This window comes from Xenopus tropicalis, chromosome 5, assembly GCF_000004195.4.
Source record: "Xenopus tropicalis strain Nigerian chromosome 5, UCB_Xtro_10.0, whole genome shotgun sequence".
Classification (NCBI taxonomy): domain Eukaryota; kingdom Metazoa; phylum Chordata; class Amphibia; order Anura; family Pipidae; genus Xenopus; species Xenopus tropicalis.
In genome coordinates, this window is record NC_030681.2 from 64,155,357 (window position 1) to 64,174,520 (window position 19,164).

The 19,164-nt window shown below is 38.2% G+C and overlaps 1 protein-coding gene across 1 annotated transcript in view; it reads right to left on the bottom strand.

The window, feature by feature from the left end:
• sytl3 (synaptotagmin like 3) overlaps nucleotides 1-19,164 on the bottom strand; it is a 45,606-nt gene that overhangs the window by 7,431 nt on the left and 19,011 nt on the right. The window contains exons 4-10 of the mRNA XM_002937212.4: nucleotides 17,571-17,635; nucleotides 10,542-10,593; nucleotides 10,338-10,404; nucleotides 9,595-9,667; nucleotides 8,281-8,411; nucleotides 1,452-1,595; nucleotides 849-1,027 (exon numbers count right to left, since the gene is read on the bottom strand). Coding sequence (XP_002937258.2) covers nucleotides 849-1,027; nucleotides 1,452-1,595; nucleotides 8,281-8,411; nucleotides 9,595-9,667; nucleotides 10,338-10,404; nucleotides 10,542-10,593; nucleotides 17,571-17,635 — 711 coding nt within the window. The remainder of the gene's footprint in view (nucleotides 1-848; nucleotides 1,028-1,451; nucleotides 1,596-8,280; nucleotides 8,412-9,594; nucleotides 9,668-10,337; nucleotides 10,405-10,541; nucleotides 10,594-17,570; nucleotides 17,636-19,164) is intronic.

A 19,164-nucleotide genomic window follows, 5' to 3' on the forward strand; every position in this document is an offset into this window, starting at 1 on the left:
TGAAAGTTGGTAGTAATGACAGCTCCCTGTTTGATTGGTTAGCTCCACAGTATGTACTGTGACCTACAAGAGTAGAACTATAATATGCTGAAAGGTAAAATTCTGGTGCACCTTTAAGTCAGCCTGGAAGTTCATGCTAAACAATTATACAACTTGCTTTACACCAAGGATAAGTCTGCTTGCACACAAATGCATGCCTTTCTATATCTGCCAAGAAAATGAATACAACTTAGGGTTAACATATTTTATCATGCTGCGAAAAGAGTCATGTTGGATTAATACTTAAAATCTCTTCCCCAAAGTCTCCAGCGATGGGTTGGACAGGAGGACTCCAAGAATATGAACCAGATGGTGGAATTTGTGGAGTGGTATGCACAAGAAGATTCCTCACTACAGAACCATAACTATTATCAAAGACTGCAGGACAAATCCTGGTGAGATTGTCCAAGTGATCAAGTAAAGGGATAGAAACCTGGATGGGGAACCACAAATTAATCCAGATGTCAAGAATAGATTAACAACCAGTCCTGTGCAAGGAGCCTCTGATATAAAGAAAGGAGGACTGCAATGCTGGAAGTATAAAGAGGCTGGTCATATTTCTTCTAATTGCTTTCTCAGTTGTTAGACTCTAGATCCAATATAGTCCCCTATATGGTTGTGTGCTGTATACAAAGTTCTGCAGTGTGAATTTGTATAATGATTTTTAATGGATTCACAAGTCATATATATGTTTTATGATATAAACCAAAGTTTAAAGTTAAAGAGTCTAAATCACCAGGATGTCCTTTTTTATTTCTTAAAGCTCCTAATTATAAATTCATGATTTATTTTAATTTTTTTCCACTTACGGGTTACATTTTTTCTTCTTCTCATCTCCATAAGCTAGGTTCTTACATGCTTTAATGGTGATTTCAAGGGTGCAGGTCTTGAAATTGTACTTAACTGCAAACTCTATTTCTCCTGTAATATTGGCATTGTCATAGCTACCAGCTTCAGTGCAAGTGCTGGTGATGCTGCACACGCTTACCTAAAAAGAAAAAATAATGTTTTCATTGTATGTATATATACACAGTATATTTCACCTTATACTATGGCACTCCTATGTTGCACCTATATATCATATATATATGTATATATAGAGAGAGAGAGATGAGTGAATCTGTCCCATTTCGTTTGGCAGAAAATTTGTGAAATGTGGGTACTGTGCAAATTTTTTTATGCGCGACTATTTTACTGTGACCTTGCCTTTTTTACTTACACACCCAAACCCTTTTATTGACAAAATTGTGCTTCTTTTGATGTGGCAGTGAATTTTCCGTGACAACATTTTGCAGAAGTCTCGCAAAACAATTCGCCAGTGATGAAATGCAGTATTTCGTTGCAAAGTCATGCCTGATGAAAAAATTCACTCATCACTAACTGTATACATAGTTCAGTTAAGAATGACTTACTCTCTTTGTGCTACCACAGAGTGTTTTGCTTTTCATGGTGCTTGTCTCATCTTCTGTTTCTTGCTTTACTTCCTTTTTCTCTTTCCAGCTTTTTTTTTCCTTTCTTTTGTGGATAAACTGATGCAGACTGTGGGCCTTCTCCAGCTGAAGTACACAATATATGTAATACATATAGGTTTGTTTATGAACCTAATTGCAATGTGCAATATAACATATTAGCTTAGGTTGAAAAAAGACACATGACCACTGAGGCACATTACCATTGACCTTTTCTTTACAAAACCAACATAACTACTAGCTGGCCGAGAGGAAAGCAAAAAAACCTCATTGAATCTGGAGCCTCTCCTATTTGCCTCAGAGAGGGAAGGATTTCTTCTGTACCAGTCCATGGATCAGCTTGGTACAAACAGCTATTTTGAATAACCCTGTATTTTCTCACTTGTTAAAAAGCAATCCAACCCCTTCTTGAAGCTAGCTGATGTATCTACTAGTACTGATTTAAGGAGAGAATTCCTCAACTTCACAACTCTCACTGTAAAAAACCCTTTCCAAATATTAAGATGGGATCGTCTTTCTTCTGCTACATTTCCATTGTCCTGTTGGCTGGCTGCTGGAGGGGGGATGGGTGGTGGGTAATATCACTCCAACTGGCAGTGCAGCAGTAAAGTGTGACTGAAGTTCATCAGAGCACAAGTCACATGACTATGTCACCCTGGGAAATGAAGAATATGGCTTGTCCCATGTGGAAACCCTGGCTAGCCCCTAAGTGTTCACCCAAATTGAAGAATCTGAACCCTTAAAGGGATTCTGTCTGATTTTTATGCTGTACTTTTTATTTCTAAATTACACTGATTATATTGCAAATAATTCACTCTACTATTTAAAATGTTATTCTTAAACCAATAAATGTATTTTTTTAGTTGTAATATTGGTGTGTAGGCAGCCATCTCACTGCATTGTGCCTGATTCTGAACTTTCAGTAAGAGCCAGCGCTTCATGTTAGAATTGCTTTCAAGCAGCTATTTAAATAAGCTATTTCTTTTGTCTTCTGGCAGCACACCGAGAGAGACTCTCACCCTTAGGTAGGACAAGAAAAAACACCTACAGTATATAAAAATGCCTCCCACTCTACATGCCCCAGTATTTTTTCTGTCCTACATTTGGTAGATGTAATGTTTGTTATGTTATATATACAGAAAACCATACTTACCCAGCGTGGTAAAGTGATTGGGGTATGTTTACATACCTAGTATTTGCCCTGTGGGTTTTGGCAGGCTTTCCAGTGTAATCCTACCCATACCAGAGGATCACTGCAGCATAAGTATTTTTCTCAGATCCCTCTCAGGTGTCTTAACCCGCTCTGACACTGCTTGTCCTGCATGGGTTGTGCAGAGGGGGCAGTGCCCACAGTAAAAGTCCCAGTCCAGTGAGGCATAGCAATTTTCCATTCCTTTGCTGAGCTTCACAGGTGGAGTAGAGAGGTATGGCTTTTTTCTGTGGTCTGAGCACAGCAGCTTTGGGTGTCTGCTGCATATTAATGAAGGTAAGCTGGGCTGTTAAAGCTTAGCTAACCCTTTCTGTATGGGTGGAGTTGTGATCTCAATTTCTTTTAGAGGCTATAAAAGCTTTTTATCCGTCTCATTTTCCTTGCAGCTTCCTCTACCACTGTGTGGCTGCTCAGAGTCTGCTTCTTGAGCCAGTGGTGAGTGTAGATTTGGTACAGGCTCCCCTTACTAATTTTGTATGTTTTTTACACAGAGGACCACTCCTCTAGGAAGGGGAAAAGGCCAGGAAAATCTGCAAGATGTTTCCTTTGTGAACACAGACTACCAGAGAATTACTCTAAGCGGTCCTGTGCTTCATGTATAAAAGACAATCTGCTAGGTGAAACTCCTCCTGCTATGGGTGAATTCATGGATTGGTTTAAGCAGTCTATGCAACAGTCTTTTGACTCCTGGAATGTTGCTTCCTCCTCTCATTGTCACCCTAATCCAAGCAACAGTACTCCCTTTGTAGTATCTAACTGTTCTTCAGATTCCTCTTCAGATTCTTCTCCGGAAGAGGGAGGCAGGGAAGATTCCTTCATATTCCCTGTGGAAAACACTGACCATTTGGTTAAGGCGGCGAGGCAACCTATGTCTTTCTATCACAAAAAGGCTAAAAGCTTTATTTCCCTTTGACCCTAACAATACTGTGTGGGATCACCCTCCTAACATGGACGTCCATGCTGCTCGTCTGTCAAAAAAGACAACCATACCTGTGGAGGATGGGGCAAGTTTTAAAGATCCAGTGGATCGAAAAGTTGACACAGCACTCAAGATAGTTTATAAAGCTTCAACCTCCAGTTTCAGACCAAGTGTTGCTACAGCTTGTGTGGTAAGGTCTTTACATCTCTGGTTAGTTCAGCTGGAGACAGATCTTACTGACAGGGTTCACAGAGAAGATATTGTTGACTCCTTGGCCATTATACGTTTAGCTACAGATTATCTGTGTGATGCCTCCACTCAGACTTGCAGCTAGGTCCTCAGCATTGGCCACAGCTGGGAGAAGGCCATTATGGCTTAAACACTGGGCAGCGAACAGTACATCTAAAAATAAACTTTGTTGCCTAACCTTTTGAAGGTGCTCTCTTGTTTGGCAAAGAGCTTGAGACTTTGGTGGATAAACTGGCAGGATAGAAGGTTCTTTAAGTCACAAAAAAACTTTTTTCCTGGTCCAAAAGAACAAGAGAAGTACAAAGGGGGTCAGAAGAACTATAACTACAGATATTTTAAGGGAAACCAGGAAAGCCTTAGAAACCAAAGTGTGACTTGGAGTCACAATTCAAGCAACAGTTCTGATGCCAGGCCACCCTGCGCAGTGGGCATAAAAGATTTTTTCTTGAGGCATGGGTTCAAATTACCTCAGACTCCTGGGTTTTAGAAATCATAAAAAATGGTTACAGCATCGGTTTTTCTGCCCGTCACCCCAGCAAGTTTGTGGCTACTCCTGTACCCATAGATCTAGAGAAAAGAAAGTGCTTCCTTACTGCTATACAGAAGATGGAACAAGATTCGGTTTTAGTGCCACTTCCCGAAAAAGAGTGTCATAAATCTGGCTTATCTCAATCATTTTGTGACACCTGTTCATTTTAAAATGGAGAATATAAGAAATGCTGTAGCCATTCTCAACAAAGGAGATTTTATGATAACACTGGATCTAAGATGCATATCTCCACTTACCAATAAATCACCAATACTTTAGATATCTAAGGATTGCTATCAAAGATGGAGGGAGGATGTAACATCTACAGTTCACAGCTCTTCATGGGAAGTTATGTCAGTTCTGGAATTGATGGCCTCAGCGATTCAGGCTGTGCCATGGGTCAGACTTCATATGCGTGCCCTGCAACAACTCATTCTAAAGAACTGGGATGGCAAAGAGCGGTCCCTGAGGAATTTTATCAAAGTTTCAGTGAAGAAGTCGCTATCCTGGTGGAACATGCCAGTCTTGTGAAGGAGCTTCAGTGGAGGATTCACTTTTGAACTCATTTGACGACAAATGCCAACAACTTCAGGGAGCATCATTTCAAGGCAAATGGTCACAAGAGGAGTCTCTCCTTCCTTCAAATTACCTGGAACTTCTGGCTGTCTGGAGGGCACTGAAGCAGACTTAACCTCTAATAAGGGGCAAGTCTGTTTTTTTTTTTTTGAACTATGTTTTTATTTATTTTCAAAGAAAAACAAGGAAAGACATTATAGAATCAAGGTAATGGTACAGTATCCATTTTTAAGATTGAGTAAGTACATAAGTTCGTAGTGGTCGTGATAGATGTACTGTATATATTAAATAATACAGGAAAATACAATATACATTTTTATTGTGCGTTTGATTTGCCATGGGTTCCTCTTATCTTTCTATTGTAGGTCTGATAAGTAATAATAGGTAACCTCGAGTTCAATGTTTTTATTAGTGGCTACCCTGTGCTCGTGCTGCAGCTCAGGTCATATCTATATGGGTATGTAACTGTCCATAGTATGAGTCCCATAGAAACCAGTCCTCTAGGTAGGGTACTGTTTTATCTTGGAGTATAGCTGTTAGATAATCCATGTTCCATATGTATTGTGGGTCAAGTCTGTTTTAATCAGAGCAAACAACAGAACAGTAGCAGCCTACCTGTCCAAGCAAGGAGGGACAAAGAGCCAGAAACTTCTTCGTCTAATAATGAAGATTTGTTTTTGGGCCAAGACCAATCTTCAAACTCTTTCGGCAGTTTATGTGAGAGGAAATGTGAACTGTTGGGTGGATTTTCTCAGCAGGAGGACAGTTCATGCAGAGTAATGGGAGTTGTCAACAGAGGTATTCTATATGATATTATATTGAAATAGCTATTGAGTGATAACAGATCAAATAATGCAAGATATCACATGCAAGGTGTCCTGTTAATTAACATGCATTATTATACCTGGTATCAGATGGGACTTAACCCCTGCATTGATCACTACAACAATAATCCAAACATGTTATAATTAAAAGAAAATCTTTGTTTACCGCTGCCAACATTGGATGGATACATTTAAAATCCCCCAAACACATAAAATAAAGGCAGCACTAAAGCAAGGAAAGGAGGGGCACCTCCGCATGAGTCTGTGACCTTCTAATAAATGATACAAATGAACAATGAAAGCCTGTGCCTTTCCTCCTCTTCAGCTGATTCTGCAGGTTCTTCAGAAGACCAAGATGAGCACAATGACTTTGATCCTGATAGCTCCATTCTGGCCAAGAAGATCATGGTTCTTCAACCAAGGCATAGAACCTTCTACCCTCCATGGGATCTGAATCTGGTCTGGTCAGCCTGCACATCTTCTTCATTTGAACCCATAGATTCAGTCTCTCTGGTTTCTCACTCTTAAGTGGCTCTTACATAAGCCAGAAAAGTTGGAGAGCTCCAGGCTCTTTCTATACAAGAACCATATATGCAGTTTTTGCAGGATAAAGTTATTTTTAGGCTTCCTCCAGATTTTACACCAAAAATTGCTTCATGGTTTCACAGGTCACGATATTATTTTGCCATTCTTTTTTTCTGATCCTCATTTAGAAGAAGAGCGTAACTTACATACATTAGATGTAAAAAGATGCTTGTTTATTTATCTCGATCGGACTTCGGGATTCAGAAAACAGAATAATTTATTTATTGTTTTTTTGGGTCACAATAATGGATTGAAGGCCCCAAACCATCGATCTCCAGGTGGGTTAAAGGAGACTTTTTTTTATATAAAGTTCATATTCAGTTATAATATTCATCCTCCCTCAAAATGTAAAATGATGCAGAAAGAAAGATGGGGGGGGGGGGGGAACAGGAATGGACTGCCTCGCCCACCCTATTCATATTCACTGCACTTTAATTAGCTCTGCTGTGCTGCTGAAGTCTATCAGACTGCCTGCCCCAGTCACATATTGAAGAGTCTAAACTGGAAGCTTGCAAAGGGCCTTGGTAGAGCACAGTTTTCAAGCAGTTATGGACATTAAAATAAAAGCAGAAAAGGCAGAGGCTTCTGTGGAGCAGATTTGGCAGGCAGCCACCTGGAGCAGTGTCCATATGTTTGGAAGGCACCTTCATTTCAGCAGGGGAAGCTGCTTTCGGTCAAAAAGTTCTGCAAGCAGCCATTACTTTCCTTTTTGTTTTTCCCACCCCTGTTGCTATATAATTCTCTCAGTGTGCTGTCGGAAGGAATGGTGGAATTTAATACATGTAAATTCCATTTCCTTAAAGGCAGCAAGCACATGCTTCCTGCCCTATGAAAAGTTTTTGTGAGCATGGCTATAAGTCTTTTGTTCAGGAAGCTTTATAATTACACTGGGGCATGCAGGGTGGGAAGCGTTTTTATATAGGTGTTTTTTCTGTCCTTACCTAAGAGGTAGGGTCTCTCTCAGTGTGGTGCCTTTGAAGACAAGAAGGAAATGGAATTTACAGGTATCAAATTCCCCCATTGTTTCTTTTACTCCATGTAACTGGATCATGAGTTATGAGTTGGACTTGGATTGAGTGCTGTTCTGATATCTACCACTTTTAGCAATTCAGGTGTCAGGGAGCTGCTATCTTGCTACCTTCCCATTGTTCTACTGACCAGCTGTTGGTGGGGAAGGGGGTGATATCACTCCAACTTGCAGCGCAGCAGTAAAGTGTGACTGGAGTTTATCGGAGCACAGGTCACATGACTGTGGGCACCTGGGAAATGAAGAATATGGCTAGCCCCATGTGAAATTTAAAAATGAAATATAAAAAATATAAAAAATATTGTTTGCACTTTTAAAAAATGGATTTTAATGCAAGATTTTGCGGAGAAGCTCTATTAATTGATGCATTAAAAAACATGTTTTCCCATGACAAGATTCCTACCAGTTTCCTAATATGACATATCTTAGTTTAGAAAGCAGTGTGTCAAACTCTTTGGCAAAATACAAATATATGCACATGTACTGCATGACCTATGCTTTATAAAGCCATGTTGATTATTACATGTAATGCCATTCTTCAGGAAATAATTCTGAATATATTCTCTTAAGACTTCAAATAACCTATTGACTACAGATGTCAAACTTACTGGGCTATAATTGCCAGGCTGAGATTGCAATCACGTATTTTTAAAAATGTACGAGTGCTCCTTTGTTTACCACTTCCACTCTACTATATCAAACTACTTTTTTGTTAATGTTTGTTAATGTATCATTTTAATTTAGCTTAACTTCTGTTTAAGACCAATAAAAAGAGCATTATAAATGGCTGGGCATAAGTTATATTCAAAATTTAAAGGTAGTTCCAGTAAATACATTAGGGAGTAGTGAGTACCTCGCTAGCTAAGTTGATTGCAGTGTCAGAGTTGCTTCTTCTGTCCTTCCTTCTCTCTGCTTTCTGTCCATAGTCAGTGGTTAGGTGGAATTTGTCAGTTATTCTCATGTCATTCTGTGATTTTGAAATTTCTAAAGCAAAAACAAATTTACTAAAGATAACTTATATATATATCTCTTGGCACAGGTGTATATAATAAAATAGTGTTTTTAGGTAAAAACTAAAAATAACTAAAACTAAAAATTCTGGTTTGAGGAGTTAGTTACAATTCCTCCCTTATGGAATACCAATCTAAATATTTCCACATGCAAAAAGAAGAAATGGCAGTCAATCAAGTTAGAAGAATGCCATATGGATATAATATATTAAAGACCAATAACACTAAAAAGTTCAATATTTACTTTAAAACATACTTTTACCCTGCACAGGTATTAATTGTATATTTGCTTTAGAAGCATTACTAAATATATAAATTTATATAACATGTAGGGGCACATTTATTAAAGTATGACAGGTACAAAATACAAAAAGTTCGTATTTGGTCTAACTGTGCATATTTTCTGTGACTTTTTAATATGTTTGCACGACTTTTTTGTACTTTGTGAAAAAATCGTATTGTCACGCCGAGTACGAAAGTTTCGGATTCATTCAAGCTTTGGGCCAGTTTGGAGCTGCAGAGTGCCATTGATTCCTATGGGAGGCTTCCAAAATCATGCACAGAAGGATCAAAGCCGGAAAGGTTTTCCCGCCAATTTCGGATTGCCAATACAATATTATTGTGACTATTCTGATTTTTTCATAAGCATTTTTGTGATATTTGCGATCTTCGTATCTAATCCGATTTTTCCCATTTCGGGATTCGAACTTGTACTTTCATGAATGTGCCCCGTAGTGTAGCCATGGAAGCAACCATTCCAATAGAATAGGGCAAATATAAGCAGGTTTACACAGCAAGCGATAAATAAGAAATATAGAATACAATGAATTTAGTTCTTACACAGGAATATACATAGTGGTCATGGCTCTCTATAGTACTATTAGACGGAAAACCTTTCTGAAACCTCTGTCAAAATAGGACATTTCTAATTATCAGGTGTGGAAACAGAAACAAACTTTTAGGGCTATGTCACATATGGCATTTTTTATGCAGTGTTATTACGAAGGTCCAGTTGTGGCTTAAAAATTATAAATAAGCATAACTATACAAAACACTGTAGTATACTTTATAACACACAACATTTTACACATGTCATCTGCCAAAAACATCAGTATGTTCATTTTTATGCGTGGAGGTGCTAAATCAAGATAACTTACTTTTGACTTGTGATGTGAGAGACAAAATCAAATTTTCAACTGACTTATTAAATCCTTTCTCTTTGCTGAGTTCCTATAAAGAAATGCATTCCTTTATGTACTAGAACAGCAAGGGACATTTGTTTTATAATTTGTGCCACTAAATCAGCATGCATTTGATCTGTGTTCAAAATATGAAATTACATTACCATACATAAATAGGGCTCTTGCAGACTAGCTTTCTTTCCTGTGTTGTCCTGCAGTGGATTTTTCATTTGTTCCACTTCAGGTAAAGGCAGGTGTTAATGCAGCCAGTTTTCAGCGAGTTTGTACTCACTATTCTGCAGGGAAGCAACAAACGCAGGTGGAATTCTTCAAGGTTCATTTCACTAGCATTTGGCACTTCCCTGTATGTATTTTCCAATTTATATGTTTAATATCCTTCATAAATTGTACCATATGCAAGAAATATACATCTTGCATTAAAAATATTTTAGATGATTATCTGGGCATTGTATTGAAAAGAAAGAATGTCATAATTTGTGTGCAATAATGTCTATGATTTTTATTTTTTTGACTCCTGGATTGAATTTGTGATATTTCTGTAATAGTTAACCTTGTAAGATTATTATTTTAATTCAGTATATTTGTTGGAAACACTCCACTTCAATTTAGTAACTTGACCAATTAAAAACAAATAAGTGTTTTTAAAAAACTTAGCAACTAAAACAAAGGCTTAGAAACATGTTTACTTGGTGCATTACCATGGATGTGTTCCAGGGGGTGACATCAGAAAAAGGAGGCGGTGTTGGAGGAACGACAGAAATCTTACTGGGAATCACGAAGATTAAAAGAGAAAACAATTAGCTGAGAAAGTCCCTGACTTTATATCTAGTTTTACATCATCTTGTTATAATGCCATCTAGAGCTATTGTCAATAAAATCAATAAAAATAATGTACATTTTACCTAGTTTTTTGGTAAGATTTCAAAAGCTTAGCACCTACAGATTCATGGTTTCCTGCAGAGATAACAAAGTTAAAAACAAAGTATTGAAATATGCTAGCATAATAACTTTAAACAAGATATCATCTAAAAGCATTTACTATATGCCAGATCCAAGCATGTAGACTGTAAACTGTAGACCTGTAGACTGTAATGTGCAACCTGCAGATTACCAGTCCATTGTTAGATGCTACTCTGAAGTCACTCTGCTCTCCTGTACCTGTAGGTTTAAAATGCAGAGAGATTGGCAGCTTCATAACCACTTTCGCCACTATAGTTACATAGTTACATAGTTACATAGTTACATAGGGTTGAAAAAAGACCATTGTCCATCAAGTTCAACCCATCCGAGTAAACCCAGCACACAACCTATACTAACCAATCTATACACTCACATACATAAACTATATATATACAACCAGTAATACTAACTGTAGATATTAGTATCACAATAGCCTTGGATATTCTGCTTGTTCAAAAACTCATCCAGGCCCCTCTTAAAGGCATTAACAGAGTCTGCCATTACCACATCACTAGGAAGGGCATTCCACAGCCTCACTGCTCTCACCGTGAAAAACCACCTACGCTGCTTCAAATGGAAGCTCTGTTCCTCTAATCTATAGGGGTGACCTCTGGTGCGCTGATTGTTTTTATGGGAAAAAAGAACATCCCCCAACTGCCTATAATCCCCTCTAATGTACTTGTACAGAGTAATCATGTCCCCTCGCAAGCGCCTCTTTTCCAGAGAAAACAACCCCAACCTATGATTGCTCATGTGAAGCAGGCGCAATAAAAGCCAATCTGGTATTGACTTTTTGTTCTCAGACTCTTTGACAGCGATCAGCGATCAAGTGTTCACACATGGCAACCACAAACATCAATGTGCAACTCTGCGTTTTGATGGGCCAGTGTGGGACACTCTTTTATTAAAGTCTTGAACCATTAAATGAATATTTTTAGTTGTAATATTGGTATATTACAACTAAAAATATTCATTTGTTGGTTCAAGAATATCATTTTAGATGGTAGAGTGATTTAATTGCTACATAAACAGGATCATTTTGAAATAAATGTACACCATAAAAATTATGACAGAATCCCTTTAATGTTTTTACATTCCACATGGAATTTTAAAGAGAATTTAAAGGGATTTTTTACCTTTAAATAAACTTTTAGTATGATGTAGACATGATATTCTGAGAGAATTGGAAATTGGGTTTTTTTTCAGTGATTTAGCTTTCTGTTCAGCAGCTCTCCAGTTTTGTTTTTCAGCAGCTATCTGGTTACTTGTTTACTCTAGCAACCAAACAGTGGTTTGAATGAAAAACTGGAATATCAATAGGTGCTGAATTGGAAGTTAAGTAAAAAAAAGTAAGAATACCAATACAAATATAGCCTCACAGAGCAATAGCTCTGACCCCTATTTAAAAGATAAAAGGTGTATGAAGAAGACACATAACTAAGAATTAAGAGAGCATACACTAAAAATAAAAAGAAATAAAGCATGCAGTAGAGAAAGAAAAAGCAAATTTAAAGCAAAAGTGACTAATTCAGTCTGAAAAATCAATTTTTTAGAGAATATGAATTTGAATATTTCTATAACAAAAAATTAACATAAAGATGAACTACACTAAAGGTCACAGAAAACGGCTGAAAGGCAGTTGATCAATGTAGCATTAGACCTGTGGGTCTACCCTTCTTATTAGATCTGAAGATAAATATTGGGCTTAAGGTATTTTCTTATATTGAACAAAAAGGTAAACCTTTTTGAAATACTTTGTTTACAGTATCCATTTCTTTCCTTGCTAATTAATAGAGAAAAACACGTTCCATGATTTCAATCCCCATCTATCTATTGAGTTAAAAAGCTCACTCACAACATAGGCAAATTAGGGTAATTAGAGAATTACTTAATTAATCTGCATGTCCTTTAAACAAAAGAATAAAACTAGGTCAATATTGAATAGACATACGGTATTTGCTATTCACATTTAACAATGACCTAGAAAACATAACTGAACAACAAATGTTAGCACAAGCAGCATGATGCACATTGCCTGTTGTTAGAATGATTCCTGCAGAGGATGCAATATTAACTCATCAAGGCGATGATATAATATCTAGTCCTGCAGATACACTAAGAGGGTCTGTAATACAAGATTCAAGGGAAGTTGGGCAACATTTCCAGATTCATATAACAGTGGAAAAGACTTCAGTCAGTGGTCCATGTGCTCATGAATTCTCCTTAAAAATATTGTAAACTCATTGGGACAGGGACATCATTACAACTGTGTATTGAAGCACTGAAGTATTTATTCTTGTAATTTATAATAACTGCATACCTTTTCCATTTATGCCTTGTAAAGCATTGTTCTTACAAGATCAGATTCTAACAACAGTAAAGTGAGTAAAGAAAAAAAAAATAACTAGACATTCCGAAGTATTCATAATTTAAATTTACAGATCATTTTTAGAATAATATTTATTGGTAACATTTAATTTACACACCAATCTGGATTATTAATTGACATATTTGGACAAAGGTCCCAATTCTGGTTTACACCATATAAATAACTAGCACTTGATCTACACGTAATGCCAAGTATACATTTTTATAGACTACAAGGCACCACTAACATTCCCAGTCCTGTGCTATTCTTAGCACACCTAGGGGTATATTTATCATGCTGTGTAAAAAGTCGAGAGAAACATTACCAGTGATGTTGCTTATAGCAGCCAATCAGATGCTTCACTTTGGTTTTCTAACTGTTGAAATTATTTTTTTTTTACACAGCATGATAACAATGATAAACAATGATAATATATCACAAAAATAGGCCTAAAGCCAGAAGCTTTAAGCCATACACTGAAACGTCTGATCGTCACCGTCACCGTCCTTTTCCCAATATGCCCAACTTGAGGTAGGCGATATCAAACTTATCTAATTGTTACGCCCTAGGGCCAAATGATTGGATCACAATTTTTGGCCAGATATCGGTCGGGTAGGCTATCCAAGCGCCCTAAACATGGGTTGATAAGCTGCTGACTCAGAGCTGAATTGGCGGCAAGAATCTGTGCTTGGGTGTCCACCTTTAGATTTGGTTCCTAACTTTTGTTTTCTGTACTGACAGTGTTTCCAGGCACTGACTGGTATAAAGGTGAGAAAATCAAACCTGCCCGATCAAGATCTGGCCAATTTTAGGTAGGCCTGTTGGGGTGCCAATACAGGGGCAGATAAGTTGCCGAATCGGTCTGATGGACCCATATTTGCACAGAGAAAATGTGCTTATCATTAAAAACATGCTTATCTTTGAAAAGAATATCTGTCATACTGAGAAGAAAACTTTGTGGTTACCTATACATCACTAATCACGAGTAATTCAATCAGATTTAAATACGTGCCAAAATCTCCCATTATCTACATTGAAATCTTGCAAAACAATGAAAAGTGCTAAAAGCACTTTCTATACATGAGGCAGTGCACTGCATGCTTTCTAAACAGATAGTAGGTATTTTATAATTTAATTATGATACAAAAATTTTAACATCTAATCACTGTGTAGTAGGAGTTGATCAAGATAACTTACTTTTTCCTGATACCTAATTACTTTGAACAAATCTAGTTATATTATTTACTCTGCTTACTGCAGCCTGGGACAATTGGTAATACACTCCTTGACAGCTATCCAACAACTTCTAGGGGCAGATTTATTATGCTGTGTAAAAAACAGTGCCAAAATTTGCCACAAACCGCCATGCTTCGCTGTGGAAAAACAGTATAATTTTTGTACGTTTTTTCTTCTGCCAGAACTTATGTAAAATAACAGCATAAATACAACACAATGGTATAGAGAATTCCACGAAATGGGCTTTGCCATTTACCTGACAGCGTATCAGCTCACAACTTAAAGGACATGTAAAGCCTACATTTTCCTACAATGTATATCAGTTGGGCACATCTCCCCCACCCAAATGGCATCATTTGTACTGCATATATCCCCTTCGTTTGCCAGCACCATCACATTTTCCTAAAGCAAATAGCAGTTTCACCCAGCAGCCATTTTTTTTCTGACCCCTCATCAGTTACATTTAAATCTGCAAAGATTTAAATGTAACATGTCCTTTAAGATTTAGTGTATGTTATTAAAAGATTAAGCATTTTAAAACCCAATATGTTACATACTGTGAGTGTGTAAGCTGCCAAAAGAGTGTTGCATGAAATCTAATCTAGCAAGCATTATAAACCAAAAGGCATTTGGTGTATGCTGTGCATGCTAAACTGTTGTTGTTTGCCTAGGGCTAGGATTCGACAAGTGGTGGAATGAGTAGACAGATTGTTAGTAGGGTCTGGGGTTGACCCGACAGTCTTAATAATTGGTATTACTTATAGAGGAGGGGAGTTATTTTTAAAAACAAGAGTTATTTTTAAAACCTAGATGAAAAGCTGAGTGAGGATGAGAACTTCCAAGGTAAGTGTCTCAGACATGTTAAAATGTTAAGAAGGCAGGAGGGGCTTAAAGAGATACTGACACCAGAAATGGAACCTTCTTTTACATCTATCATTGCATTGTCTTTGCCTAACCTTAATAATTTTGCCATAAAAGTATTTCTCTGATGCTTTTACATTACCTCTTTGGTACCCCATGTTCCTCTATGAGCAGGCAGCCATATTTGTGGAGCAGTTAGGCCGTTAAGGTGGCCATACATGCACCGATATTATCGTACGAAACCTCGTTTCGTACGATAATCGGTGCGTGTATGGCATGTCGGCGAGTCGACCGATATCGCAGGAAGCTGCCGATATCGGACGACTCGCCGATCGGACAAGTTTGAAAATTTCGATCGGGCGCCATAGAAGGCGCCTGACCAAAATTCTCCCTTCAGAGCTGAATCGGCAGAAGGAGGTAGAAATCCTATTGTTTCTACCTCCTTACCTGCCGATTCAGCCCTGAATGGTGTGTGGCGGATCTTACGATGTTTCGTGCGACCGATGGTCGTACGAAACATCGTCGGATCGCCACGTGTATGGCCACCTTTAGCATTAGAAGCTATAACTGACGGGTTTAGAAGGGACAGTCAGGTTGGCAAAACAGTCAGGTTTAGGAACTTTAAGTAACAATTACTTACAAAAGCAGCCATATCAGTGAAAAACAATCAATTTGACCTATAGGCAACTTTTTATGTACATTCATATTTTGAAGAGTTGTTTTTTAGTGTCAGTGTCACTTTAAGGAAATTAATGCATGTCTGAGAGATTGGTGTAAGGAAGAGGAATTTGGGTTTCTGGAGAACTGGGCTGATTTTTCATTTGACTACAGGCTCTTTTCCAGGCATGGGCTACACTCATTGATGACGGTGTGGCTCCTTTGGAGGAGAGGGTGGCTAGAAACTCAGAGGAGATTTTAAATTTAGTATGGGGGAAAGGAAGTAGTAATGCTGTGGAAGGTAAGTTAGAAAATGATTTGGGCATAGTAAGGGAAAATGGGATGGAGATTTAGATGGAGATATTGCTAAGAGCAGAGAGGATCAAAAAGTATATTTAAACAGGATACAAGCTGGTACCAGTATTAAATGTGTGTTTACAAATTCTGGTAAAATAGGAGAGCTAAATGTATTTGCAATGCGGGGGAAATATGATATGATGTAATTGGCATTGCTGAAACACGGCTGAACGAGCCATCCAACTGGGCAGTAAATATACAAGGCTATATCTGGTTTTGGAAGGGTACTGCAAACAGAAAAGGGGAAGGGGTATGTCTGTTTGTTTAGCATAATTTAAAACCCACTATAGAGGCAGTGCTGTTGGGACATGAAGGGGCTGAATCCTTATGGCTTGAACTTTTCACAGATAATAAAGCCTCAGTCAAATTATTAAAAAAATAAATTTAAAGTGTGGTGGCAAAGATATTTGAAGATTTGTTAAGAGATCACATTCAAGATTATGTTCTGGAAAATGGCATTAAAAGTAATAATTAGCATGGCTTTATAAAGGATACATTATATCTGAAAACTTAGGGGCTGATTTACTAACCCACGAATCCGACCCGAATTGGAAAAGTTCCGACTTGAAAACGAACATTTTGCGACTTTTTCGTATGTTTTGCGATTTTTTCGGATTCTGTACGAATTTTTCGTTACCAATACGATTTTTGCGTAAAAACGCGAGTTTTTTGTATCCATTACCAAAGTTGCGTAAAAAGTTGCGCATTTTTCGTAGCGTTAAAACTTACGCGAAAAGTTGCGCATTTTTCGTAGCGTTAAAACTTAACGCAAAAATCGTATTGGTAACGAAAAATTCGTAAAGAATCCGAAAAAATCGCAAAACATACGAAAAAATAGCAAGATACCGATCATTACGAAAAAAACGCAATCGGACTCCATTCGACCCGTTCGTGGGTAAGTAAATCAGCCCCTTAGGTTACTGAAAACTTAAACAGAAACTTATGAGAAACTTATTGAGATAGGTTAGAAGCAGAACTGGCAAACAGTGAGTTACAGTTAGAACAGATAAATCCATGTTGGATTCATCAGAATGTGTACTTTTTTAAATGTTTTTCAAGGGTCGCTGTACATTTATGGGGTCTTATGCCACATAATATACAACAGGGGTTTTATTTGCAGATGCTGAGTTAGCAACTGAGAAAATTCAAATGCACTCATTTTCATTTGGGGTCTGTATATGCAAATATGCAAAGTGATAAGTTGATTAGTGCTTTTTCTTATTCTGTTTCTAATTCTGAAACTGTAAAACCAAAAAATAAAATTGTTTTTACATGATTAAAACAGAATTCACTGTACTATATACAGTAAACTAATATAGCATTATGTAGCTGCACACATCTTGTACATCACAAAATTGCTGCTTCTGCATGTGTAACATATAGTGCTAATGGTCGATTTACTATGATATCAAATCCAATACTGAGCAGATAGCCCATATTTACAGTCAAGAAGGACAGTTTAAAATATATGGCTTAAAATGTTAACTGTTACCTGCAGAAGGAAATTTCTTTTCTCTTTCTTCAAAGAACCACTCACCAGTCTTTATTTTAACTTCCCTGGAAAAATTCAGAATGATTTAAAGGAACATTAATATATAAGATGCTGCATTTATGGAAAAGCCAAGTGGCTTAACAGAATAGTCTGTTCCCAAAAAATTGACATAGACAGTATGATTTGCATTGATAATATATAAGGCTTTCAAGCCCAGAACTCAAGCAGATTGTCTTTTTTGCACTTCATATTAAAGTGATCTCCCGGCGTAGATCTCCCGGCCTTAGCTTCCTCTTTCAGGTCCAGTCTCTCCTCCTTTGATGAGATGTCGGACCCTGATACCCTGGTTAGCGAGTACAACAGTATACTTGCCTCCACCATTGACATATTTGCACCTCATCAGCCTAAGCGTACTCGGGTTCAAAACCCACGCCCGTGGCTGAATGTGCACACCAAATTCTTACGCTCCTGTACGAGGTCTGCGGAAAATCCCGTACGCAAGCAGACTTTATCCATTATAAATTCCTTTTGGCCTGCCTCAATTCTGCCCTGTCGAAGGCTAAACAGGAATACTATAACACCCTCATAAACCACAATAAATCCAACCCACGACGCCTGTTTTCTATTTTCAATACCCTTCTGCGTCCCTCACAGACTCCATTACCTCCCCCTATGCACTCTCCCCAGGACTTCATGAACAAAGTGGAGTCCATCCGCAATCAGATTCCCCCCTCTACTAATACAGACCAGCTCCTCCTTCCTCAGCCCCCCTCTGCATGTCTTAACTCTTTTGGTCCCGTAACTGTCTCCGAGGTCTCCCACCTTCTTTTGTCGGTTCTGCTCACCACTTGCTCTCTTGACCCTATGCCTTCCTCTCTGCTTAAACACTGCATTCCTGAACTTATTCCGGCTCTTACTCACATCTTTAACTCTTCTCTGACCTCTGGAAGCTTCCCCTCTTCCTTCAAACAGGCCTGTGTCAAGCCCATCCTAAAAAAGGCCCTGCTGGACCCGTCCTGTCTCTCTAACTACCGCCCTGTCTCACTTCTACCACTTGCCTCCAAAATCTTAGAGCGTATTGTCTTCTCCCGTATCACTAACTTTCTTAATGGCCATAATTTATTAGACCCTCTGCAATCTGGTTTTCGGCCTGCGCACTCTACTGAAACAGCCTTGTGCAGAGTTACAAACGATCTTCAGGTTGCCAAAGCCAAATGTCACTTTTCCATACTAATCCTCCTAGGTCTATCGGCTGCGTTTGATACGGTTGACCACTCCCTCCTGATGCAAATTCTGCATTCGATTGGTCTCCGTAGTCAGGCTGCATCCTGGATCTCTTCTTTTCTCTCTAACCATTCTTTCACTCTCTCCTACGCTAACAAAACCTCATCTCCAGTTCCTCTTAATGTGGGGGTACCCCAAGGCTCTGTACTTGGGCCGTTGTTGTTCTCCCTTTACACGCTGTCTTTGGGAGATCTTATCTGTTCATTTGGCTTCAAATACCATCTGTATGCTGATGATATCCAAATTTATCTGTCGACCACTTCGTTAACAGTTGAAACTGAGACTCAAATCTCTAACTGCCTCCTGGCTA